This window comes from Salvelinus alpinus, chromosome 25 (genome assembly GCF_045679555.1).
Source record: "Salvelinus alpinus chromosome 25, SLU_Salpinus.1, whole genome shotgun sequence".
NCBI classification, from domain to species: Eukaryota; Metazoa; Chordata; class Actinopteri; order Salmoniformes; family Salmonidae; genus Salvelinus; species Salvelinus alpinus.
This window is the reverse complement of record NC_092110.1, coordinates 10,343,118-10,368,879: the sequence shown is the minus strand read 5'-3', so window position 1 is coordinate 10,368,879 and position 25,762 is coordinate 10,343,118. Positions and strand designations below refer to the sequence as shown.

The 25,762-nt window shown below is 42.3% G+C and overlaps 1 protein-coding gene across 2 annotated transcripts in view; it reads right to left on the bottom strand.

Moving 5' to 3' along the window:
• Nucleotides 1-1,591: 1,591 nt before the first annotated feature.
• prkd1 (protein kinase D1) overlaps nucleotides 1,592-25,762 on the bottom strand; it is a 55,393-nt gene continuing 31,222 nt past the window's right edge. The window contains exons 2-19 of one of the 2 annotated variants that reach the window (XM_071365572.1): nucleotides 25,575-25,713; nucleotides 22,046-22,177; nucleotides 21,290-21,453; nucleotides 20,795-20,831; nucleotides 20,354-20,584; nucleotides 19,547-19,624; nucleotides 18,933-19,125; nucleotides 15,170-15,293; nucleotides 12,287-12,364; nucleotides 11,532-11,820; nucleotides 11,211-11,263; nucleotides 10,709-10,781; nucleotides 10,297-10,403; nucleotides 9,864-10,025; nucleotides 7,850-7,948; nucleotides 6,730-6,997; nucleotides 3,168-3,253; nucleotides 1,592-2,793 (exon numbers count right to left, since the gene is read on the bottom strand). In XM_071365572.1, coding sequence (XP_071221673.1) covers nucleotides 2,545-2,793; nucleotides 3,168-3,253; nucleotides 6,730-6,997; nucleotides 7,850-7,948; nucleotides 9,864-10,025; nucleotides 10,297-10,403; nucleotides 10,709-10,781; nucleotides 11,211-11,263; nucleotides 11,532-11,820; nucleotides 12,287-12,364; nucleotides 15,170-15,293; nucleotides 18,933-19,125; nucleotides 19,547-19,624; nucleotides 20,354-20,584; nucleotides 20,795-20,831; nucleotides 21,290-21,453; nucleotides 22,046-22,177; nucleotides 25,575-25,713 — 2,562 coding nt within the window. In that variant the 3' untranslated portion in view covers nucleotides 1,592-2,544. The remainder of the gene's footprint in view (nucleotides 2,794-3,167; nucleotides 3,254-6,729; nucleotides 6,998-7,849; nucleotides 7,949-9,863; nucleotides 10,026-10,296; nucleotides 10,404-10,708; nucleotides 10,782-11,210; nucleotides 11,264-11,531; nucleotides 11,821-12,286; nucleotides 12,365-15,169; nucleotides 15,294-18,932; nucleotides 19,126-19,546; nucleotides 19,625-20,353; nucleotides 20,585-20,794; nucleotides 20,832-21,289; nucleotides 21,454-22,045; nucleotides 22,178-25,574; nucleotides 25,714-25,762) is intronic. The other variant, XM_071365571.1, reaches the window with a different exon arrangement.

Genomic DNA, 25,762 nt, shown 5'->3' with positions numbered 1-25,762 from the left:
CGTTGGGTTATACAAGCGAAATCGTGCATAGTGCACACCCAAAGTAGGCTATAGCCTACAGCTATAACAAGTGAATATCCTGCCTTTCCAAATATGTATTGCTGTATTTTCACGGGCTCTTATTGGATATAGGCTATTTGTGATATGTTTGTAATAATGTTCTTAATAAGTCAATGATCCTAATTATTAATGCGTTCAAAAGCCAACCTTATCTTATAAAGAGAAGAGGGCTGCTGCCTTTTTCTCTCTCGATAGGCCACATAGCTAATGATGATTTGCAAATCTTTAATCTAATCATGCATCTATAGCTTTCAGATGGCAAGGTGTGAAACCTCTTCCGCTATTTGGACAAATATGCGGGGGAAGTGCACACAGCCTGCCTACTGCATTCGTTTATGTTCAACAGAAATATGAAATAAAGCAAATGAATTGCGCTGCATGGTTATCATACTCTCAAATGAATTTGGTAATTTAAGTTTATGGTAGTTTCAGTAGACTAATATTACTGCACGTAAGAAGGATGCACTTCGCTCTTGTTGAGTTAATAATGCTGTTTCGATAGAAATATAGGCTACATGGCGTAGTGTTTGGAAATTATTTTACTTTAAGTATTCACTGCCGTTCTTATTTTTTGCAGTTGGCTATTTGAGTATAGCCTACAATAGTATGCCATGGTACGCAAATCAGGAGCTAAGTCACAAGGCCGGTACTTGTTTTGTCAAAATATAATATTGTTTTTGTCATGCATAGAATGCATGTGGCTAATAGCAACACATATTTGTTTTCATTTGGTGTATTTCTTAATTTTGTATGTTTTTCTTGTGGTCCTTGTTGTCCAAATAAACACATAATAGGTATACATGAACACTGATCCATTGGCTAAAACGGGAAACATTTTGTATTGAGCGCCATCTCCTGGTAGAATAGAAATGGTTGTACATTCAACAGTGCGTGTAACTTCTAAATGTGCCTGTATAAACCACCTACGTGTTCTTTGCCTTTGCCTCTACAGTATGAAATTGATAACTTAAATACTTAAAATAATACAAAAATAACATAACTCGCTTTTTAACGTGATTATGAATCAGTCCTCTCAAATTAATCACCCAACCGACCTAGGCCTTTGTCTATACATCAAATCAACCATCCAATTTTGATTGTCCTCCCTCTCAATCAGAAAAACGCAATCTCAACATGGATCTCTAAGTGAATAATGGCTTTGCTTACATCAGCGCCATTCAGATAATGTACATATGGTTTTGTCTCACCTTTAGCCTGACTTTCTCTTTCCAGTTTGAGTGTGTGTGTGTGTGTGTGTGGGGGGGTGTCTTATTTCCTCATCTTTCTCCATGATTCTCTCATTCTCATTCTTCATGCAGTCCCCCTAAACTACGGATGAAGATGCATAGTGAGTATGGGTGACAAGTTTAAAATAACTTGCAATTTGTTAACAATGTTCTTAAAAACTCGTGGCCAGTGTCCTCAAAATGTAGGGCAGAATATAAGGCATTAGGCGATCAATAAGAGGGTGTATACTAACGCAAACTCACACATAATTTAAAAAAAATCTGAGTTAGTAAACACTTACATATCTGCTTTGAAACATCTTTATTTAAATATGTAGCCAGAGAAAATAATTTCTTCCCTGCAGGCAATAATGCATTAAAGGCTGGTTGCAATTGCGCAAAGAGCACAAGCATACTGTACAGTAGCCACATACGATTCAACATTCAGCATCACATCATGAACAGTTTCAACACTAGACTAGAAAAGCAGCTAGCTGTTGATGAGGTCAGATGCTTACAGGTATTCTACCTTCACTGTTTCTCTGTATCCAGGCCTCAGGATTCTGTCTCCACACACTTCCAGCCTACAATGGGGTATCACCCCCCACTTGGTCTTTGTCTTTCCACCATCCAGCTTTACTGGTTTTCTGTCCATTTTTATCATACTTTAGTAATAATACTAGTAATAGTAGTAATGATAATAATATCCGTTCTCACTGAGTAGCACAGGTTTGTCCTGAGCTCTCTCGTTGGGTTGCACCCAATCACATAATTTAGTTTTGACTAAATCATTTGGCTTTTTGGGGGGATTGGTTGCTGCTGTTGACTTCAAGTGGAAATCCACTCAAAAACTATCAAAAACTAGTCCCAAAATGTTTTGGATGTCAGCAGTCAAGTTTTCAAGATATTGGACATTCAAGAAGCAGTGTCACATCATCATGAAAAATGCTTTTTGAAGTGATTGGTTGCTGCTGTTGACTTAACATGCAGTACACCTGGATGATCCCTCATACCCAGAGTATTACAGTATTAGTAATTAGATTCACTTACATTAAGCAGTAAGGCAATACACCTGGTTGACTGATATACAGACTATTGGAAATTAGAATCTTTGTTCGTTAGGCAGTTAGTTTAAAGGTAGGGTTTCGAGCTCATGGTTCCTGGCTGGCAGTGGAGGGGTCAGTCAGTCCGTTGTGCTGTGGTGTGTTGTGGAGGGAGTGAGCAGGCTCTTAAGGGGGCGGCAGCAGCATGCCGACTCTTAATGGGGCAGCAGCCCAGCGTTTACACTATTGACCCTGATGCTGAGGGCCGTCATGGTGTCCGCCTCCTCCGACTCAGGCTCCACCCCCTCGCTGACATCGGCATGCGGGTTGACCAGGTGGGCAGGGTACGTCAGGCCGTGCTGCTCGGCGTGGCGTTCCCAGCGGGTGTCATCGCTCTCGTGCGTGATGTAGCGCTGGTGCATCTTCCACTCTAGGCTGCGCAGATCCAGCCACATTTGGTAGTCCTGAGAAGGACATCATTAGCAGAGGGGCACAGTAGTTAGCATTAGCCTACGGCATCAATTGTTTTCATGTGATTGTGTCAATTGGGTTTTAAATGCGACTTTTTGCAGCTGTTGGAGGACAAACTCCTTTCTCACATCTCTCTTCCTGTAGGGCATATGTGTAACCACTTGCTGAGAGACTTGTCCAAATGTATTAACTCTTCTTACTCCTTTGTGATATATACAGTACCTTTTTTATTTGCTACATTGTCTTTTAAATCTCTCATTTAGAGATGAGGGGTAGCTTACCTGTAGCCACGGATGGCTTAGAGACTTGTTTCCATATCTGTAATAATGTCTGTTAAATGTCTAGTTTAGTTCAGAGTAAGGTTTACCTGTAACCACGGATGGCTGAGAGACTTGTCCACGCTGTAGCGCTTCCTCATCTTGACTTGCAGCAAGTTATTAATGAGGTCAATTGCTAGAACAACAAAGCAGGCTGTCAGAGGATAACTCATGGTGGGAAACCTGGAGGATTTAGCGCAGGCCCCTTTCAGAGCCATGTAAGGGCTAATGAGCAAAGCAAACATCATGTTAAGATTATTTCAGGGGTCATGGCTCTCTGAGCCCCAGTTGGGATTCTTGACCTTGAGGCCCTCCTCTATAGTACCAGGGATCACTTGGCATTATGCACATGAATAGGCAGCAACAAGAATTTATTATCTTTCTCTCACACACACACACACTCTCTCTCTCACACACACTCTCTCTCTCTCTCTCACACACTCTCTCTCTTTTGTATTTTCTATGGTGGAGGGCTAACACAGTTTACACACTGTTAGTTTACACACTGTTTGTTTTTTCAAAGTTAGGGAGAAAGAGGACAGAGTTTTAGTTTCCTGTGGTTTGGAAGGTGTGGTGTGCGCGATGGCTTCGCAGCCTAACGCAAAGGAGACGCTGTTGTGACGGCATGGATTCAGGTGTGTTCCTGAGAATGGAATTAAGGTGGAAGAGGTTCTGCTCGCCATCGGTGAACAGGTAAGAGCTGAATTTATACATTCCGTAACTAGAATGAACAAAGCTGTGGTCGTGTTCATGAAAAGAGTGAATTTGGTGGGTAGGCTGATTGCTAGCGGAATATTTGTAAGGAATGTGTTGGTGCCGATTTCTCCCCTGTCGAGTCCTTCCACTAGAGTGGTAATCGCTAATTTGTCTCCGTTTATTACGGATGATCAAAACCCGGAAAGAACTGAGACGGTTTGGTAAGTTTGCTAGCGGGTTTCGTGTACTGTCTGCAGGTTTTCAGGCAGATGCCGCTAAGCATGTTGTTTCGTTCTGAAGGCAAGTTCTCATGTTTCTGAATAACAATGAGCAACAGTTAAATGTGCATTTTAAAGTGAGTCATGGGGAGTGCCTCAACGCATGGTTTGCCAGCACAGATAGTCTACGGTGCTTTGAGTGTGGGGATTTGGGACATAAGAGCCTTGGCTTTTATGCCTCCGCAAAACACAAGTCTCAAAGTCAACAGTGAAGAGGCGAGTTGCAAAGAAAAAGCCATATCTCAGACTTGCCAATAAAAATAAAAGATTAAGATGGACATAAGAACACAGACACTGGACCGAGGAACTCTGCCTAGAAGGCCAGCATACCGGAGTCGCCTCTTCACTGTTGACGTTGAGACTGGTGTTTTGTGGGTACTATTTAATGAAGCTGCCAGTTGAGGACTTGTGAGGCCTGTTTCTCAAACTTGACACTCTAATGTACTTGTCCTCTTGCTCAGTTGTGCACCAGGGCCTCCCACTCCTCTTTCTATTCTGGTTAGAGCCAGTTTGCACTGTTCTGTGAAGGGAGTAGTACACAGCGGTGTACGAGATCGTCAGTTTCTTTGCAATTGCTCGCATGGAATAGCCTTAATTTCTCAGAACAAGAATAGACCGACGAGTTTCAGAAGAAAGTTCTTTGTTTCTGGACATTTTGACCCTGTAATCGAACCCACAAATGTTGTTGCTTCAGATACTCAACTAGTCTAAAGAAGGCCAGTTGCTTCTTTAATCAGCACAATAGTTTTCAGCTGTGCTAACATAATTGCAAAAGGGTTTTCTCATGATCAATTAGCCGTTTAAAATGATAAACTTGGATAGCTAACACAGCGTGCCATTGGAACACAGGAGTGATGGTTGCTGATAATGGGCTTCTGTACGCCTATGTAGATATTCCATTTAAAAAAATCTGCTGTTTCCAGCTACAAAAGTCATTTACAACATTAACAATGTCTACACTGTATTTCTGATCAATTTGATGTTATTTTAACGGACAATTTTTTTTGCTTTCCTTTCAAAAACAAGGACATTTCTAAGTGACCCCAAACTTCTGAACGGTAGTGTACATGTCCGTCCATGAAGAAGGACAGGGCCTGGTGGAACTGGAGAGCAGGGTGGCTACATTCCGACTAAAGGCAGCACAGAGACTGCTGTACCATACTGATGACGGCTGGAGGGAACCAGCATGCGCGCTGCTGAGGAGAGCTGGCGGATTAGGGTTGGACTGGCAGCTGTTCCTCATGGAGCTGGAAAGGCTGAGTACAGCAGGTCTCTCAGACTTTTACTCTGCAGTGCTGAGGGCCTGGGAGCTATTAAGGCTCACACGAGAAGAGGGTGTGGAGCCTGGGCTGTGGGTATGGGAGGAGCCTATCTTCCACAACCCAGCCATCCCTTTGAGATTGGTTCAGTCGGCCACCCTGCAGAGGCAACTGATGGCAGCGGGTTTACCAAGGCTGGGTGACCTGCGACTGCTGGGAGAGGAGGGGTGGAAAACCCCGGAAGTCCTGGCACAACAAACAAGAATAAAGTCTCTTAGGCTGCTGGAGAGATTCCTGGAGGAGGTCCAGGAGGCACTGTTTAAGCCGGTAAGGGGGGGGGGGTGTTTGAGCGGCTAAAGGGGGAGGGGCCACCAATGTTTCCGGCACTGCAGGTGACGGCAGAGACTGGGGACTGGCAAGGGGGTCTGGAGGACTTGTTAGATTTTAACACTCCGAACCTGGGGGAATTTGAGGGGGTGGGAGATAAAGTCCTCTACAACCTCTGCATTAAGGTAAGGAACATTAGCAGCCTAACAGGAGTGAAGGCACATCAGTGGCAGGGGGTATGTGGGGTGGAGAGTATGGTGGGTTTTAGATGGAGGGAGCTCTACAAACCCCCAGTACCAAAGAGGTCAGGGGACCTCCAGTGGAGGGTTCTACATGGAGCCCTGGCCATTAACAGCTGGGTGGCACAGGTTTAAACCGGGAGTTGGACAGGGATGTCCTTTCTGTGTTATGAGTGAAACTGTGATTCATGTGTTTTCTGTGTGAGCCAGGTTAATGCCATTAATATCTGTGTGAGAGGTTTAGGGGTGGGTTTTACTGTCGCGATGTTTATAATGAGATACTGGTATTCAAATAAGGAGAAGGCCAAATGTGTTTTGTTGAATTTTCTGTTTGCTCAGGCAAAGTTGGCTATTTGGCTAACAAGGAGGAACAGGGTCAAAGGTGGAGGGATAACAGACCCTTTACTATTTAATGGGATGGTCTCTTCATGCCTTAGGGTGGAATTTGAGTTCTATAAAATGATAAACAGTGTGGAGATGTTTCAGGAGATATGGTGTGTTGGGGGGGGTGCGTCTGTACAGCTGGGGAAGATGGCTTGGATATACGGTTGTAGAAGTGGCGAGGTTTTTGGTCATTGTGATGTGTGGTGTTGTTTTGTAAGGTGAGTATGGTATGCAGTACAGGAGATATTTTTGTTTTTTGTTTTTGGGGGGTGAGGTTTTAATGAAATGAGAATGTTTCATTAAAGAAAGACAAAAAGTCAAAGAGTCTCTCTCTTTCTCTCTCTCTCATACAACTATATAAAATGTTAGTGTACAGTAATGCAGTTATCACAGTAATGCATGAGTCATTGCTGCTCGACAGACACCCACCTTCCTGGGACACCTTCTTCCAGGGGTTGGGTGGGTACATGAAGTCAGCGTTCTGGATCTGGTCGTGAATGTCCTCGTCCTCGTTGAATGGGAAGGTACCGCTGAGGCTGACGTAGATGATGACCCCCACAGACCACATGTCCAGGGAGCGGTTGTAGCCTTTGTTCCTTAGGACCTCAGGGGCCAGGTAGGCCGGAGTGCCCACCACTGACCGACGGAAAGACTTCTCTCCAATGATGCGGGCAAAGCCAAAGTCGCACAACTTCACCTGAGACACAGATAAGGTGCGCCTCAAATGAGGTGCGTCCCCACTCTATTTGGAATAAGGTGCAGTTTGAGACACGGCCATGTTTGAAGGTCGACTACAACACAACCTCCCGCTAGTCAATCTTACGCTGCCACAGTATTCACTCAAACACGGTAGTAATCCTAGGTTCCATACTAGAGGAACAGTACTGTAGTTGTCTAGCCAAACTTGTACTTGTTACAGAAAGCTAATTCATAACATCCTGTATTTTATCCACCTACACAGTTTGTTCCAGACATTATAATGATCAGCTGGCAAGGTTTACGCAAAAGGCAAATTATCACTGTCTGTTTGACATGGACATGATATGGTCTACATCCGATTTACTGTTGCTACAGAATGTCATCAGAAGGTTACCAAAACAGTGACTTCGGCAAGACTGCACAAGATGGCAGTTCTTAGCAGTGTGATGATGCCAGTGATGTTGGCAGAGCATATTTTGGGAAATGAACAACAGATATACAAGAACTGACTCCTTCCTTTTCAGAAAATATTTGCTGTAAATAACACAAATGTCATATATTTTTTAATACCCATCAGATGCCTGGAAATTCCTAAAGGGCAGTGACTCATAGTCAATTTCCGCCTGGCAGGGAGGATACAGTACAGTACAGTACAGGACTATGGAGAGAAGGGGACCATCATTGGAAGTGTATCATTAAAATCAAGAGGATAGAACACTGTAGAGGCACTGAGCGTGCAGTAGCCATAATCAGCCACTTTATCTTAGAGGAGAGATTACGTCTGTTTATGTCTGTGAAATTGATGTTTCTGTTTTGGCTTGTTTGGAGGCTGAGCTGGAGGTTTTCTTACTTGTGGAAAAGCGTCAGAAGACGCCAGTAAGACGTTCTCTGGTTTGAGGTCACAGTGGACGATGTTCTTGAAGTGGAGATGATGAAGAGCCTGAAGAATCTAAAAAAAGAGGTGAAACTAAATTATTTATTTGGCTTGTTATTTTTTTTTTTTTATATATAAGGGATTATAAAAAAGAAAAAATATAATCTGGTAATTTGCAATTATATACCACAAAACATGAATACAAATATATACATTACATATCATAATTAAATGTGCAACAACACATGATTAAACACATATTATCATCAGAAAAATACATTGACTTCTTATGGCTGCAATCCCGTTAACGAGATGATATGACAACAGCCAGTGAAAGTGCAGGGCGCCAAATTCAAACAACAGAAATCTCATAATTAAAATTCCTCAAACATACATTTATCTTATACCATTTTAAAAGTAATCTTGTTGTTAATCCCACCAAAGTGTCCGATTTCAAATAGGCTTTTCAGCGAAAGCACCACAAACGATTATGTTAGGTCACCACCAACTCACAGAAAAATTCAGCCATTTTTCCAGCCAAAGAGAGGAGTCACTAAAGGCAGAAATAGAGATAAAATGTATCACTAACCTTTGATGATCTTCATCAGATGACACTCATAGGACTTCATGTTACACAATACATATATGTCTTGTTCGATTAAGTTCATATTTATATCCAAAAACCTCAGTATACATTGGCGCCATGTTCAGAAATGCCTCCAAAATATCCTGAGAAATTGCAGAGAGCCACGTCAAATAACAGAAATACTCATCATAAACTTTGATGAAAGATACATGTTTTACATAGAATTAAAGATACACTTGTTCTTAATGCAACCGCTGTGTCAGATTTCAAAAAGCTTTACGGCAAAACACAATATTCAATAATCTGAAAACAGCGTTCAGCCACAAAAGCAAGCCATACAGTTACCCGCCAAATTGTGCAGTCAACAAAACTCATAAAAAGCATTATAAATCTTCACTTACCTTTGCTGATCTTCGTCGGAATGCACTCCCAGGACTCCCACAAGAAATGTTCGTTTTGTTCGGTAATGTCCATCATTTATGTCCAAATAGCTATTTTTGTAGCGTGTTTGGTAAACAAATCCAACGTCAGGGAAGCGCGTTCACTAAAACCTGACGAAATGTCCAAAAGTTCCGTAACAGTCCGTAGAAACATGTCAAACGATGTATTGAATCAATCTTTAGAATGTTTTTTTTAACATAAATCTTGAATAACGTTCCAACCGGAGAATTACATTGACTTCAGATGAGTGATGGAACAGAGCTCCCTCTCATGTGAACGCGCATGGTCAAAGAATGGTCAGGTCATGGCAGACCTGACTAATTCCCCTCTCATTCGGCCCCCCTTCACAGTAGAGGCATCAGACAAGGTTCTACAGACTGTTGACATCTAGTGGAAGCCGTAGGAAGTGCAAACTCATCCATATCTCGCTGTGATTTCAATAGGATCTTGGTTGAAAATTGACTAGCCTCAGAATTTCCACTTCCTGTTTGGATTTTTCTCAGGTTTTTGCCTGCCATATGAGTTCCTTTATACTCACAGACATAATTCAAACAATTTGACAAACTTCAGAGTGTTTTCTATCCAATACTAATAATAATAGGCATATATTAGCAGCTATGACTGAGGAGCAGGCCGTTTACTCTGGGCACCTTTCATCCAAGCTACTCAATACTGCCCCTGCAGCCATAAGAAGTTCAGCATTCCTGTAAGCCACATACATTATAGTCATTTATCCAGAGCAATTTACAGGAGCAATTGTGGTTAAGTGCCTTGCTCAAGGGCACATCAACACATTTTTCACTCTGGGATTAGAATCAGCGACCTTTCAGTTATTGGCCCAACGCTCTTAACTGCTAGGCTACCTGCCGCACTTCACTGACTGTGTTTGTATACAGTATGTGTCACTGCTACTGCACGAGTGTCCATTGTCTGCAAGCAACAACACTTGTCAGCCAGGCTTACCTGTGAGACAAAGAATTTGGTGATGCGTTCAGGCAGCCTCCCCTTCTCACTGGACAGGATCATCTCCAGCATGTCTCCATGGAGCTTCTCCATGACAACGAAGACGCGCTCCGGCGTCTCAAACATGCACTCCAGGTTGACTACCCCAGGGTGATGCAGGTTCTAGTAAGGAAACACAGGAACCTTTTAAAGGCAGCAGGCCGAGAGCTTGACAAGTTCTCCAAACACCCACTGTGATGTCATGATAACTACCTCATTATTTACATTATCTACGTACTGACAAAATATCAAGAGCCTCGCTCTATTTTTGTCTTTAGGTGTTGTTTTGTCATGTGCTCAACATAACCTGTGTCTGGCAACATCTGATAAAAATAGTAATGTTTCTAATAAAAATGTTTCATAGGAGCACACATGCGTGCTGATGTGTGTTTACCTGAAGGATGGCGACTTCATTGCGTAGCTGGCTCTCCTGCTTGGTGGGGAAGCGTAACTTGTCAATGATCTTAATTGCTACATCCCGGCCAGTTTTTCGGTGCTTTCCTGTAGTATGGAGACATTATATTATGGAGAAATCAAAGCCAAGTTACATGTTTATACAGGTGTGACTTCTTATAATTAATGATTATCTCAAATACTTTTTAAAAAGATTACATTTAATCTGATTAATAGCAATGCACTATATGTATGACTCAATACAAAACACACCTCCTTGGTCATGCAAATATTTTGCTAGGATAAGATCAGGAGAGAATTGATATCAAGGATGTGTCCCTCTTCTTTTTCTTTTCTTTTTTTTTTTTTTTTTTACAGGTTATCGGTGTGACAAGGTGGTACAAATGCATCACCTCCATAAACTATCCCAAATTGCCCCGATCCTAGGACTTCATCCGGGAATATCTGATACACTGAGCTGATATCCTGTAGGTGTAAAAATTCAGTCAATGGTTTAAATGAAAGCTTCAAATGTATACTGTCAGAAATATTTGTCTACAATCACTTTTATCTCTTCTCATCTGGCAACTTAATACCCACTAATCCCATACACGTCTGGAAGACTTTCCCAGAAATACAATTATAACCAGTGGTACTGTGACTAATTATTGACAGTAGCTATGGCAACTGCTTCGCTGAGTGGGTAATCAAAATAATCACCATTTGAGCTACTTAGGGGATGATCTCAACTCAGAAATCTAACTATGCACGAGGAGCAGACATGAACTAGATGTGGAGCCAATGTGACTATAAATGTATCTTCCATTACTGCAATATTATACACACTAAATCTGAGTGAAAATTAAAATAAATCCAAAGGCTCGTTCAAATAATGTAAGACCAAATCCTACTTACCACGTTCTCTTGAATCTGGCAGTTGGACACTGAAATGCTGATGGAAACATCATCTGTGGTGTGAGAGATGTTAATCATATCTTTAAGAGTATTCCATACTACCTTGAGAGTGTTCCTCCCTAGTGCTGAGTAGGTTTGCCAAATTTGGGGAACTTTCTCAAAATTACCAGTCTTTGCGGAAATCCAGTTTTTTTGAGAAAGTTACCATAATTTTGCAACCCTAGTGCTGAGTAAGACAAGGTTGCTTCCATTCAAATCCATTCATTTCTATTAGCTTTAATCTATCCCAGAATCTAGTCAATTCATTCTGCTTATACGTACTGTGGCCACCGTGGCGTGACCCGTGCGACAGTCCTTTTGAGATTGCGGGCATGAGGGCGTGCTGGATGGCGATCTCCCACATACGGGCCACGTCCGGCCCGACCCCACTGACCAGCATACTGCCGTGGACCGACATGCTCCCCGGGCCCTCCGGCCTCGCCAGGTTCTCCCCTACGTAGTAGACCAGACTGGCTGTAGCGATCTCAAAGCAGTGGGCGTTGGAGCCCTCAGACAGCAGGTTGAAGGTCTTGGCTGGGTCCAGAGACAACACCTCTGACAATGGAATTTCCTGCCACACAGCAGAGGTAGTATTGCTCCTTGCTGTTTGAGGTCTAGGTCAAGTTACTGTAAAGAGCTTCGTGACAACAGCGGTTGTAAAAAGGGCTTTTTGAAATAAATGTGACTGATTGATGTAGACACTTAACAGTAGTGGTCAGAGTACTTATATTTCAATCTGATCAATGTGTTGATGGTACAGGCTGCCTATTTCTTGCCACTACAAATGACATTATAAACGTAAATCAATTCTCCATCAATGTTTATATGACAAAGTGATTGCAACCTGCTTATCTGTAGGGAGTACAGTGTAAAACTGCATGCGCTTGTGCATGTTAACCTTGTCTTATTCATACCCTAAATGACAGTAAATTTGGTTGCATAAACTTCAGTTCTTGAATTTCATTCACTCCTTACCCATAATAATCTATACAACATACAATTTCAATTGATCGATTTCAAAACAGTTGATTTCCAACCTTGTAGTATTTGCTTCCTGTGTCATTCTGGAAAAGCGTGATGCATTTGCTGTCCAGTCTCCAGTAGTGTCTTTTCCTCTGTAGTGGAAACAGATCGAGAGCGTTGTTAACTACCGCTGTCACAGACTGGGACAACATTCCATATGTTCATGGTGTGTTCCATCTCTGGGGGTTCCCATCTACTCATAAGCATCTATTATGCCGTAGGTCAGTGCCCATAGCAGATTGGAGGAACTTTTTTTGCAGAGGAACTAGAGTTACAGGTAAACCCGTGAAAAACATGGATGCCTGGTGAAGACCAAATGGTCGAAACTTTGTATCAATAAAATCACCTGGGAGCATGAACAACAGATTTGAGAGGTGCCCGTGTTCTTGTACTACAACTGAATTTGACACTTTACTGGTCATTATTTATCTAACAATCACACACACTAATGGAGCATGTATTAAACATGGGCTGTTGGTTGGCACATACTGTGCAGTACTCTATAGACCTACAGTAACACAGTGTTGGCTCACAGTACAAATACTGTCTTGTGAATAACCCTGTAACAAGTACCACAGTGTTGGCTCCCAGTAATAACACTGTCTTAATAACCCTGTAACAAGTAACAGTGTTGGCTCACAGTAATAACACTGTCTTAATAACCCTGTAACAAGTACCACAGTGTTGGCTCCCAGTAATAACACTGTCTTAATAACCCTGTAACAAGTAACAGTGTTGGCTCACAGTAATAACACTGTCTTAATAACCCTGTAACAAGTAACACAGTGTTGGCTCACAGTAATCTTAATAACCCTGTAACATAGGGGTTCTTAAACTTTTTCAGACTGGGACCCAAAAGAGAAATTCTGTGGTTTCCTAGGATCCAAGCTTAGGAAAGTATGCAACTATACGTAAATATCGGTACATTTCATTGCCTTTATGCCTAAAAAAAAAGCAATATAGACAAAAACAAATAACTATGAAATACCCATAAATATATTTTCATGTTTATTTTTCCCCATTAAAAACACTTATATACCTGTCTAGGTTGAAACTGTTGCTGTTAAAATACAATAACTAATTTCATTCTGAACTGGAATAAACAGATTGATCACATCCCACAGATGTATAACAGAACACACACACACACGCAGGCTTTTTGATCGTGCATCCCTAAGTAACAGTACAGATAAATTCTGGCCTACTGTACATCTTACTGTATAAATTATTGTTGATAGAAAGTCTAGGTTGGAACTGTTGCTGTTAAAATACATTTTTTTTAATTCTGAACTGGAATAAACTGATTGATCACATCACACAGATGTAGACCAGAAAACACACAATCCTAATGAGGTGTGTGGCTGGTTGAAGTTTTCAACAAGCATGCCTATTCTGGGCTCAGTTTTTGATAGTGCAACATGAGGTCATGCTCAGCATTGACACTGTTTCTGTACTTGAGAACCCTGACTTGCATAGGTATGTGGTGCCAAACTGGATCAGAACATCTACTGCTTTCTCAGTCAGGCAGGAGATTGCTTCCTGCTGTAGATGAGCAACCCAGAACTGTGAGTGTTTGCCTCAAAAAGCATCTTGCTTCAATCAGTTTTATTCCAGTTAAGAATAACAATTATTATTGTATTTTAACAGCAACAGTTCCAACCTAGACTTGTTTTCAATAATTTCTACAGTAAAATGTACAGTAGGCCTGATATTTTTACAAATCTTCATCTGTACTGTTTCTAAGGGTTGCACTATCAGTAGCTAGTTAGCTTGCTTTGGCTAACGTTAGCTATGTAACATTACAAGGCCAGGGGATTGTTTGAAAGAGAAACTCACATCTACTACCATGAGAGATAGTACTCGCTTATTTCTGCATATCATCACCTGTTATAAAATGACAACAATGCCTTGCTAGTTGACTTACTTTTCCACTTTCGAAGCACTGTTTCCTGAAGCATTCTGCCCTTTTTTGAAAGAACTCCCTGGGTTTACCGTCATGTTGTGCCTGGATGTTTAGTCGTGTCGTTTTATTAATTTGTTCGTTATGAGAGACTCATTTCTAAGCACTTCCCCACACAAAACACATTGTGGGCGCTCCTCGTTATTTCTCAAAGTTTGTATGCAAGAGATAAAAATTCATCACTGTATTTGCGTTTCATGGTGATTGAGCTCAGTCAGAACTTGTGGCTATCATGAGTCCATTTCGTGACAGCGGTGAGTGATGGCGAGTGGGAATAATAAGTCAGTTGCATGAACGACAGCGCTGCAGCGTGTGGGTCGCGGAGTGATCTTCAACAAAACTGCAGAAAAAATATCCGGTCAACTGCGAAGCACACGGGCATCTCCCTCTACCTCTCCCACTCGCGCAGCTGCCAAACTGAGCAGAGACCGCTGCTAAGCAGAGAGCGCAGTTGCACTTGGCCAAATAAATTCCAGTAATTAATGAAATAATTATACATTTACGTCGCCCACCCTTAACAGGTCCGCAACCCACTTTGGGTAGCTACCAATACTTTAAGAAACGCTGCTGTAACAAGTACCACAGCGTTGGCTCACAGTACTAATACTGTCTTGTGAATAACCCTGTAACAAGTACCACAGTGTTGGCTCCCAGTAATAACACTGTCTTAATAACCCTGTAACAAGTAAAGTCTATCATTCAAACAGCGGGAAAATTCAATCGACATTCACAAAATACACATACACAAAACATACAAGACATTAAAGAAAAACAGCACAGAAAAGATTATCAAGTCTATAAAATGTGTCAGATTAGTGTTGCAAAATTCCAGTCATTTCCCCCAAATTCTGGTTTTCCAGAAATCCTGGAATTTTGCCACTCTACAGCAGATTGATTAGTTGATGTGACAAAAATACATGAAGACAATCAGACTTACCAGAGTGTCTTTACTGGTGAAGTGCACTAGCCAACCTTCCTTCATGACATTACTGCTTTTCCTCTTGGTGTGTTTGACTGACTGGACCACTCGCATCAGCGGGATATTGTTGCTAGTAGATGGGCTTTGGAATGAAGGGAGTCAAACATAAAACTCTGGCAGTGTGAATGCTTTTCTTAACATTAGGACTCAGGTAGGGTTATGGCCAATGTTCCCTAAAAAAAATTCAGCACTGAGCAAATTTCAGGTCTGATAAGCACAAACTGTGCGTTTACTGTGATCACTGAGGCTGTACCTGCTTTAGGTTACAGTTTAACTGTGAACACTGAGGCTGTACCTGCTTTAGGTTACAGTTTAACTGTGAACACTGAGGCTGTACCCGCTTTAAGTTACAGTTTTATCAGCGGCCAAGTAGGCTACTGTGGCTATTTGATCATAATGTAGGACCTACCAGAGTGGCCTACCATAAAAAAACAATGGAGAAAATGCATCACATAACATTTGTCACGGATCCCCCCGGTACTGCTGCTCATTCTGTTCACCAGTTCCGGAGGTCTATGTCACCGGCTTTCTAGGCTTCACTGAACGGGATTCATTATCATCAACCCCGGACTGTCTTGCCTGATTACACACACCTGGTTCCCATTTCCCCTGATTAGTATGTTATATATGTGCCCTCTGTTCCCTCTGTCTTTGTCGGTTATTGTTCCCATGTCCGTTGGTGGTGTGAATACCTATGTGTTGGTGCAGCTGTTATGCTGCATGCTTTATATATTGTGTATTACGGGTGTCGTCCCGTGTCATTCAACGAGGTTTACCCTCGCTCTTTTGTTTGGGTACAGCCCAGTGTTTTTGTATACGTGTTTGTTTTGGGAGTATTAAAAACCCCTATTGTGTATTCCTGCGCCTGTCTCCAAATCCTTTATACCAGCGTGACAACATTTTAACATGGAAATGGCTGTTCTATCATTCAGCCTACAGTAGCAGCCAATGTGTGGTGTTCAATGTAGGCCTACATTGAAAAAAACATGCAGGGTTTGAGATTAAACTGTTCATCCACTTGTCCTTCAGACAAAGAGGTGACTGAACATGTTGTTGTGTTGTTTGATGCAAGAAACCGCTTTATAAAATAAAATGCATTTTTATTCCCATTATTACAGAGAATCAGACAAATGATGCTACCCTCTGACTATTGGCTACTTAACACTCGGGAGCTTGGGATTAAAGGGGAACTTGGGCTCCCGAGTGGCGCAGCGGTCTAAGGTACTGCATCTCAGTGCTAAAGGCGTCACTACAGACCCTGGTTCGATCCCGGGCTGTATCACAACCGGCTGTGATCGGGAGTCCTATAGGGCGCCACACAACTGGTCCAGCTTCGTCCGGGTTTGGGGAGGGTTTGGCCGGGGTAGGCCGTCATTGTAAAATAATAATTTGTTCTTAACTGGCTTGCCTAGTTAAGTAACGGTTAAATTATTCAAGCTTGTCTCAAAATACAACACTGCTCATTTAAGACAAAAAAAAGCTCTTTACCTCACTCGCTTTTCAAAGATGTCTAGAAATGTACATATTTTGTGCTATTGTAGGAAGCAATCACTCCCCTACTGCTGACTACAAATTATCTATAACTGGGCTGATAACTCACTAACTAGCAAAAGATATTAACAAAATGTGTACACGTGGCTACATGCAGCTCTTGCTTTTATCTCCAAACAAGCGCATCTACTCACGACCGCTCATGCTGTAAACACAGTCCAGCTCAAAGTAAATGGTGCAGATCCATATATGGCAATGGTTTATTTGCATATAGGCCTACTGCAGCTCTGATTGGTTATGTCACACCGGTCTGCATAGAGTATGAGTCATGTATGTCAATGCAATAAATTCCTACTCTGATGCGTTCTGCCTACAACAAAATCTCTTGCATTGTTTGTTTTGTTTCGGTATGTTGCATTGAAAGTGGCTAATATTGTGTTGATTCGATCACAATTATCACAGTAAAGAGTCAAGATCACTTTCTGAGTCAAAATGCAAGACGAGAGCTACTGCTCAATTTTTTTATTTTATTTACATTACTTAATAAACGTAAGCCTATGCAACATTAACCAATTAAAAACAGTACTGTAGCAATGAGGTTTGTGCAGTATGCTATAGGCCCAATATATTACCAGGGCATATTGGCTTTGCTTGAATTGCCCTGCCAATGCATTGTTGTTCGGGACATTTTTTTAAATGTATTTCAAAATTTGAGGTAGGCTATATGATCACACCGGTAATAGATCCGTTGTTGTATTACTTGTGAGGCACAGCGGAGTGAGTGAAAATGTAAATAATTAGCTTTTTATTTTTATTTTACTGGGCTGATGAGCAGCAGCAGACTGAGGGTGCGTCTTTCAACATCCCTCCGCTCTCATTTCCCTCCACTGACACTGACCAAAAATGTCAGTGTCTTCCAGCTGATAGTGAAACTCGAGTCGCACCTCATTATTTCTGCCTCATGTACAAATTCATGTTGTTACTCCTATGAAAAGTGAAAGTGAAATATTCCTCAATATTAAAAAAGACCCAAGCCATTTATAATAACAATGCAAACCAATCGATACACTTTCCTACTCATTCATTACTGCTTGTTGTAGCGCTGAGTGGAAATAGGAAGAACACGTATTTTATGGTTTATAAAAGTGTTGAATACAAAGTGTTGACATGGCTGAGTAAGAACTTAAACATGAACGCAGTCATAAAAACAGCATCTCTTTGCTGTATTCGTTGACAGTCTAGTCATGGTTTTAAACGTTTTGAAATCTCATAGTATCAACTTTTCTGTAGCTTTCTTTTATGCCTGCTACGTTACTGCAAACACGGTAATCTGAACCATCCGATTGGCCAGCGGTAGGCCTATAGTGCACCTGATTTTGTCTCCGGGCCCGCCTACCCGGTGCGTAGGGCAGCTGAATTGGGTGCACCTACCACTGACAGCCCGAGACAAAAAAAAAAAAATGTTTTATAGTTGTCATTTTTACAGAAATGTTTGGAGATCGACAAGTCGATCGCAAACGACCGGTTGGTTACCACTGCTCTAAAAAGTTGAGTGAACTTCAATCTCGTGCTTCTCTCTGCGGACTGACATCTCTTCTGATCGGAAGTCCCGGGGAGTTGCACGGCAGTCACGGGGCTACTGCGCGCAGCTTAGAGGGAACATTGGTTATGGTTATGGTTAAGCCGTGGTGTGGACATGAAGCGAAGGTAAGGATAGAACCGGGATGTGGACATGAAGCGAAGGTAAGGATAGAACCGGGATGTGGACATGAAGCGAAGGTAAGGATAGAACCGGGATGTGGACATGAACCAAGGGTTAGGGTTGTGATTGAGGCTAAGGTTAGGGTTGAACCGGGATGTAAACATGAAGCAAGGGTTAAAATTGTGGTTGAGGCTAGGGTTGAACCGGGATGTGGACATGAAGCTAGGGTTAGAGTTGTGGTTGAGGCTAGGGTTGAACCGGGATGTGGTTGAAGATAGGGTTAGAGTTGTGGTTGAGGCTAGGGTTGAACCAGGATGTGGTTGAAGCTAGGGTTAGAGTTGTGGTTGAGGATAGATGATTATCCTACCACTCCTGAGAGTAAGGTACTTTCCAATGCCCATACCATCATACTAATTCCCAATACATTGCTTCATTCTAAGCAGTATGCTAGAGTAGATATTGTAAGAGGAACTATGACCATTGGGGTGTCCATCTGTCCTAAACCTAGTCCTAGGCCCAGTCAATCACCTTATAGCCCTGTTGGAGTCGTCCTCTGGGTCGTGGAGCTCTCCCATTTCCCCTTGGCCAGCCTCCAGCAGGCCAGAGTCAGTCACCATGGCCTCCTCCATGTCATCCATGAGACCACTGTTCCTGTCACTGTCGTGGTCGTCACAACCCTGCCCCATCACCAAATCAGACTCCGCCCCTGGGCTCAGTAGTTCTGGAGGAGGAGGAGCAAGTGGAAACACACACAAGGAATTAGGAAAAAGTTGAAAATGAAGTATGCCAAAGAATACCTGTTTTTTAAAGAAGAAAGAAGAAGGAACCAAAAGAGGAAAATACTAATAATATCAGAATGGTAGAGTAGAAGAGATTTAAAAATAAAACAGTGAAGTTATTTCACAGTCATAATTTGGTCAATATTTACAAGGAACATTCTGGTACTTCCAAGAATTCAGCTGGTATTCTATTTGATTGACGTTCTACAGTCTTTGACAACTGAAGTAAATGCTGCAGAATTGAAAGAAAAACATCTCAATCCTATGACATTTCTGTAAAAAATGTATGAGATGGACTACCACTTAATTGGAAAGATCTGCCACACTTAAAGCAAAATAATGACTATCTAAAGTGAGACTTGCCTCCATTTTTAGACACTTCTCCAAGGCAGTTGTTTGGCACTTTGGGCGCACATCGTTTATGACAGTTGAATTTGCAATCTGTAACCGTGAGAGAGAAACAGAGAGAGTGTGAGAGTGTGTGTGTGAGAGAGAGAGAGACAGAGAGTGTGCAAGAGGGGAGGGAAAGAGATAAAGGAGAGAGAGATAGCTGGCACATCCACATGAAACCTGTATAATAGCACTGTGACTAAAAACAACATGTTATCTGTCAGCTAGAGTACCTAATGAACCGTCTCTCATATGATACTATTACACCCTGTTCTGTCGTATATATACAGTACAGCTCTACACATACACGAACAACGGCTGCTAAAGAAATGTTTTTCCCCCCCAGCCATCATTTCAGGGACAAATGTTTTTGGCCGCAAAAGAAATAAAAGCAACATGACTGCTTGTCTACACTGTAGTAACCATAGAATTACAGTACAGAGTATCTGTGAATTATGGAATCTCTACGGTAGTAACAACACTGTTGCTGCATTTGTGATTACCATGTAATTATACAGTTACAGGGCTATCTAAAAATCAGACCACAATCGTTATTCAAGATGTCACAAATAAAGCTTGAGGGAGAAACATCTGAAAATCTGTTAGCTTTGCCAACTCTGTGACAACCAAGTCTCGACATATCCCAAAATAATACCACCTGAAAATATTGAGCTGCTAAAAGCCCACAAGTGAGTCACACAGTATTACAGCATCACCACCTCCTCCACCACCAGTCAACCTCTCATGATCTCAAGTCTCTCTCTCCAGGCCCTACTGTACCTTTGCATTGCAGGCCTTGACGGAACAGGCCCTTGAGTAGCTTCTTGCAGTGCTGGCAGACGGTGGGGCGTGTGTAGGAGTGGACGACGAAGGTATGAGGCACCTTGACTTTGGACAGGAGGATTTTGTCTAACTCTATGGGCCGGCCGGTGTAGGAAGAGGACCTTCTCTCTCTGCCGGGAAAGATGTCTGACTGTGCCTTCTGCTGCGGAGGGTAGCAGGGCAAGGCACATGGTAGGCATGGAGGTAACAGATGACAAGCAACAACTACGTAAACTACAATTATATTATTCAATCCCCTTTCTTTGTCTTCTTTGTCTTATTTGGGCATATGACACTTTAGGGAAAAACAGAGAAAGAGTGCTTCTGGTGAGAATAGGCGTATTGACACTGCAGTAGGTGATGGCTGGGTTTAATACAGGAGTAAATGGGGACAGGGTATTGGGGTACCTACCTCCATGCCGGAATTGACAGAAGACTGAGCATGCAGCGAGGAGAGGACAGGGACACACACAGGGAGCAGAGAGTTCAGAGTTAAATTTAACAGATATTCACACACATGACTGACTGCTGCTTGAGTAAAGAGCTGCTCCTACAGAATTCATCACGAACACAACAAGCAACAGGCCTTGCAGAATCACATCAAGTCCTTTATAGTAGGAACATGACTCTCATTGTAATCCAACAATTTGTCATTGGGAGGTTGGGAATGCATAGGGCATGTAGTAATCTGTGGTGTGTGTGTGTGTGTGTGTGTGTGTGTGTGTGTGTGTGTGTGTGTGTGTGTGTGTGTGTGTGTGTGTGTGTGTGTGTGTGTGTGTGTGTGTGTGTGTGTGTGTGTGTGTGTGTGTGTGTATCTGCTGTCGTGCCCGTGTGAGCTTGGACATGTGTGAGTGGCTCTTCCTGATGACCAACAGTAACCAGGGGTAAACTCACCAGTAAGGCCTCGTCGGAGGTGAAAGGTGAAGGCTCATTGGACCGCGTGGTGGTCAGGGTGGTCAAGCCGGTCAGAGAGACATTGGACAACCTCCGCTTGCGGATACCACTGCAGTTATTTGGGATTTTAAACGCACAGCGCTTGTGATAGTTCAGACCACAACCTTCAGCGAAAAACAGACGGTTTTCAGAGCAAAGGTGAGTTCACGTGTAATGTGGTCATTTTTATACTTGCATCAAACTGGTGAGAGACTGTTTTTATGGAACTAAGTAGGAATCATCTGATGGACCAAGTCATTCATGGATTGTTGAAACTTTGGGAGAGTTTCCTTCATGAGCTGGCCACCATTCCAGTCAGACAGAAGTACTTGCTAACTTTTATACATGCTAGGCTATTGTGTCTGTTTCCATCCACTCTATGCACTACCTATCCAACTCCTTTCCAACTACCACTTCAGCCTGACAGAAGACACATTGTTCTCAAGCAGGGGCTTTGCTGCTCATCATGAACCCTGAGGAGACCTCTTCAGACTAGAGTACACCTGGGTGGCCTGTATCCCATGTACCCTAATTCTCTCTTACAGAGTTCCTTAACAGTGTTGGAGTGGCTGGAACTTAAAGAAATCCCAAATTGAACCCTATTACACTACAAAGTGCACTACTTTTGACCAGAGCTCTGGTCAAAAGTAGTGCACTATATAAGGAATAGGGTGCCATTCGAGATGCAGTCCAGGGCTCCTACTGTACAGTACCTACCTTCACACTTGAGGCCCTGTCTCACCAGGCCCCACAGCATCTCTCCACAGTGGTCACAGAAGGCAGGGGCCCGGTAGGAGTGGACAAACAAGGCATGGGGACGGATCTGGAAGTCCTCCACTGTTGCAGAGGCTAGAACAGGTCAACAACAATAGTCAATGGCTCAATTTCAACAGTTCCTCACATTCCCCAGATGTAATCAGTACTCAATAGCTGAGTTGTATTCTGTGAATAGTGACCCATTAGTGAAGTAGTGTAGTGGCACCATGTTTACAATGAATGTAGAATACAAAAAATGATTGGCCACTGGCTGGTACAGTATTTGTATATTTTGAGGTTTTTGGGCTTTTTGCTGCAGTTAGAGTTGTGGTTTTTGGCTGACGCTGTTAGGCTGCATTGGGCAAATGGGATAGAGTGGAGAGCTCAGCATGAGACTGCCTCATCAAACTCACACATCTTCCCACCAACATTCTTGTCTCAGCACGCTGAATACATTCTGATTAGCCATTCTGCTTGGTAAATGAGTTACATTTATTCAAATGATTGTTTTGCCTTTTGTTTAAAAGCAAAACTATGGTTGTAAGTTGAACAACCTGTAACTGTCATGACCTATTTCAGAAGATGAGTGTGTGGATGTGAATGTGGTACCTAGGTAGGCTTAATCCAAATAAACACCTATGTCTAATAAGTGGTTCTAGTGACATTTCCGCTTGCTGAGTTCTGCTTTTACCGCTACACAACTTTAAACACTAAAAGAAAACAAACACTGATGAATATAAAGATACACTGCGGTGGTAAAGACAGCTCACATGATACACAGTATATCTGCATTCCAGCACGGCACGGTATTGATCATTTTACTGTTTAACAATGGCAAATGGTGTTAGAGTATTACATTTCAGTGTACAAACCGGTTCAGTGTACAAATCATTGGATAGAGTTAAAGTTGCCTTCTTCCTCACTCCCATTTTTCTGTTTACAGATTGGGGTGCACACCCGTTTTGCATCAAGTAGCATCCATCCTGCTCCAGCGTAACAAATTGACGTTGTTCACACCCTCATGCTGGTAACAGCAAAAGTGTTCTTGGCATCCCATCCACCTTCACACTCATTACGTTGCTCCAGAAGTCGAAAAAGATCAAACGAGGAAAGACAAATCGTGAGATCTTTGACAGGAAGACTGGCTGGTGAAAACAACTCTCTGGGATAGTGTAACACACCGTAATGTTCATTTACCAACCATTACCATTTTTCTTTCTGTGAAGGGAATTGATGATTTTATTGATGAGTTCAGTGGACCACAAGTGTTATGGCATTTTGCCCCTGTGGTGAACCTCCTATAGTAGCTGCTCTATGTTAGCATGATGCTCTCTCCACTCATACTTCCTCAGCTTATCAAGAGTCAAGAACAGAACAAGGTTATAACTTGTTTTGATCTTCTACCTCAAATGTGAGTGCTAGCATAAGCTGAGATGAACAACGAGAGTAGTACAAAATAATACCACAGACAGACAGACACAGACAGTGTTAGCGGCATCTGTGCAGTAAGACATACCCATGTGAACCTTTACAACATGTGACCTCTTGTAATGTAACACAATAGCCACACATTAGAATCCATGCAGTTCTCTGTTATGATTCACTTCGCGCAGCCTCTGATGCTGAAACAGTAACAGAACTAGACAACAATTTACACACCACAGTCAACAGAGGACACATTTTGTTCAGAGCAGCCGCACAGTGGGAATGATCACAATTAATAATCACAGACAGTCTAGCCTTCACTGCTTCTTTCTGACAGTTGTACGGTTCTTCCTGTGTTACTTTTACTCTGTGCTCACTGCTCTCTCAGCTGTCGAGTGTGTCATTAAAAAGTGTCATGAGAATGTGTTCATCTGGGCATGTAAATCACTAAATCACCTGAGCCCTCTCCTTCCCAGCGAGGGATGCAGCCAGGGGGTAGTGGAGGTGTCAATCTACCCAATATCTCCCCCTGTCTCTGTACCACAGCCACAACTAAATTACCTGCCATACTGTAACACACAGAGGGGGAAGAGAAAGCCTGCCAAGCGTTTGTAAAAACACTTTAGCAGTGTCAAACGCGATACTTCGATCACTTCCTACTCCTGGGCTAGGATAAGCACACCCCTGATTTTTTGCCGGGTGCAGCAGCCACACAACTGGAGGGGGAAAGAAAACTGCCAAAACAAAGCAGAGCGACATCACTGGTTCAATACACAAAGATGATTAAAGATTTGTGTGACAACTTACTATTTGGTTATTTTAATAAATGCTTTATTACTTCACAAGAGATGGGCATCTAAGATAGAACTTACAGTAATTGGTTAATTTGCATATTGGCATAGTTCCAAATTTCCAGATCCTGACTTGTGTGTTGGTGTTTCTGATTGGCAGCTAACCCTATGGTGGTTTTAAGATATTATCTGAATGAATGATCTTTTGTAGCTGGCTATATCAGCTAGACACCAACATGCCCTCTAGCTCTGTATTTGTCATGCAGCCAGTTATCCATGTTCTTGTCTGTTGTGATGACTGAGTAAAATTAACCATACAGTAGCTATTAGCTAAGCACAAAGAAAATATACACGCTTATGCCATTTAGAGACTATGAAATGTAACATTACGTCCTCACTATTATCATTGTGTCGTCTGATTAGTCCATTACGCTGGGTAACATTGTATCTCTCTCCTCCTTTTCAAGCTGCTATTATGGAGATGCTTTGTACTCTGTTCACAATCTGTATGAAGCTTGAACACGTTCTGCATTTAGAACAAAAACAAAAGGAATCTTCCACTTCCTGCTATTATTCAAAATCAAGGGTTCATAGGAGAGTTCACCCCTCTTCCCTATATCAAATGGTATATTTTATTGGCTACATAACTAACAGAAAAAACTGCTGAAGAGAAGCACTGAATGCAATAGGCCTATGTTCTATTGCATTAAAACACTGTGTGGAAAAAGGTCATATGAATGTATACGACATATGCAAACAGAGAGTAGACTATATGGAAACAGAACACAGGTGAACAGAACTCACCTTCAAACAGGAGCACGTTACATATTCAAATGCGTAGGGCATGGATAGAAACACCTCAATCCAGAGAAAGACATTGTGCCATGTGTGACCTAAGGAGGCCCTGGGTCGTTTTCAATCATGGCAGCCGTAACAAAATGTTTTGAAACATTTTGCAACAGAAAACCACAATTAATGTTTCTTATTGGACAAGTTTGGGTAGTTCCTCCCCATTGCAGTTTATTTTCTTCTGTTTGATGCCTAACAAACACAGCCCTGTTCTAGTGTGTACTATAGTCTTACCTTACCTTACCTTACCTCAACCAGGTAGTGTGTAGTGTGTAACATGTAGTGTGAAGTGAGCACTGGTTTTTCCTGATAGCACCACCTCAAACAGGTAGTGTGTAACATGTAGTGTGTAGTGAGCACTGGTTTAACCTGATCGCACCATCTCAACCAGGTAGTGTGTAACATGTAGTGAGTACTGATCTTACCTGATAACACCACCTCGACCAGGTCTCCCTCTGTGATGTCTGTAGCACATTTCACCAGCTGGAGGATGTTCTCTGAGTCTGGGACATGGCGGAACAGCAGGATCTTATCATACATTCCATAGAAGCCACACTCAGGTAACTGTGTGGGAGAGAACAAAAGAGTAGCAGGCATTGGTTAACATTTGATT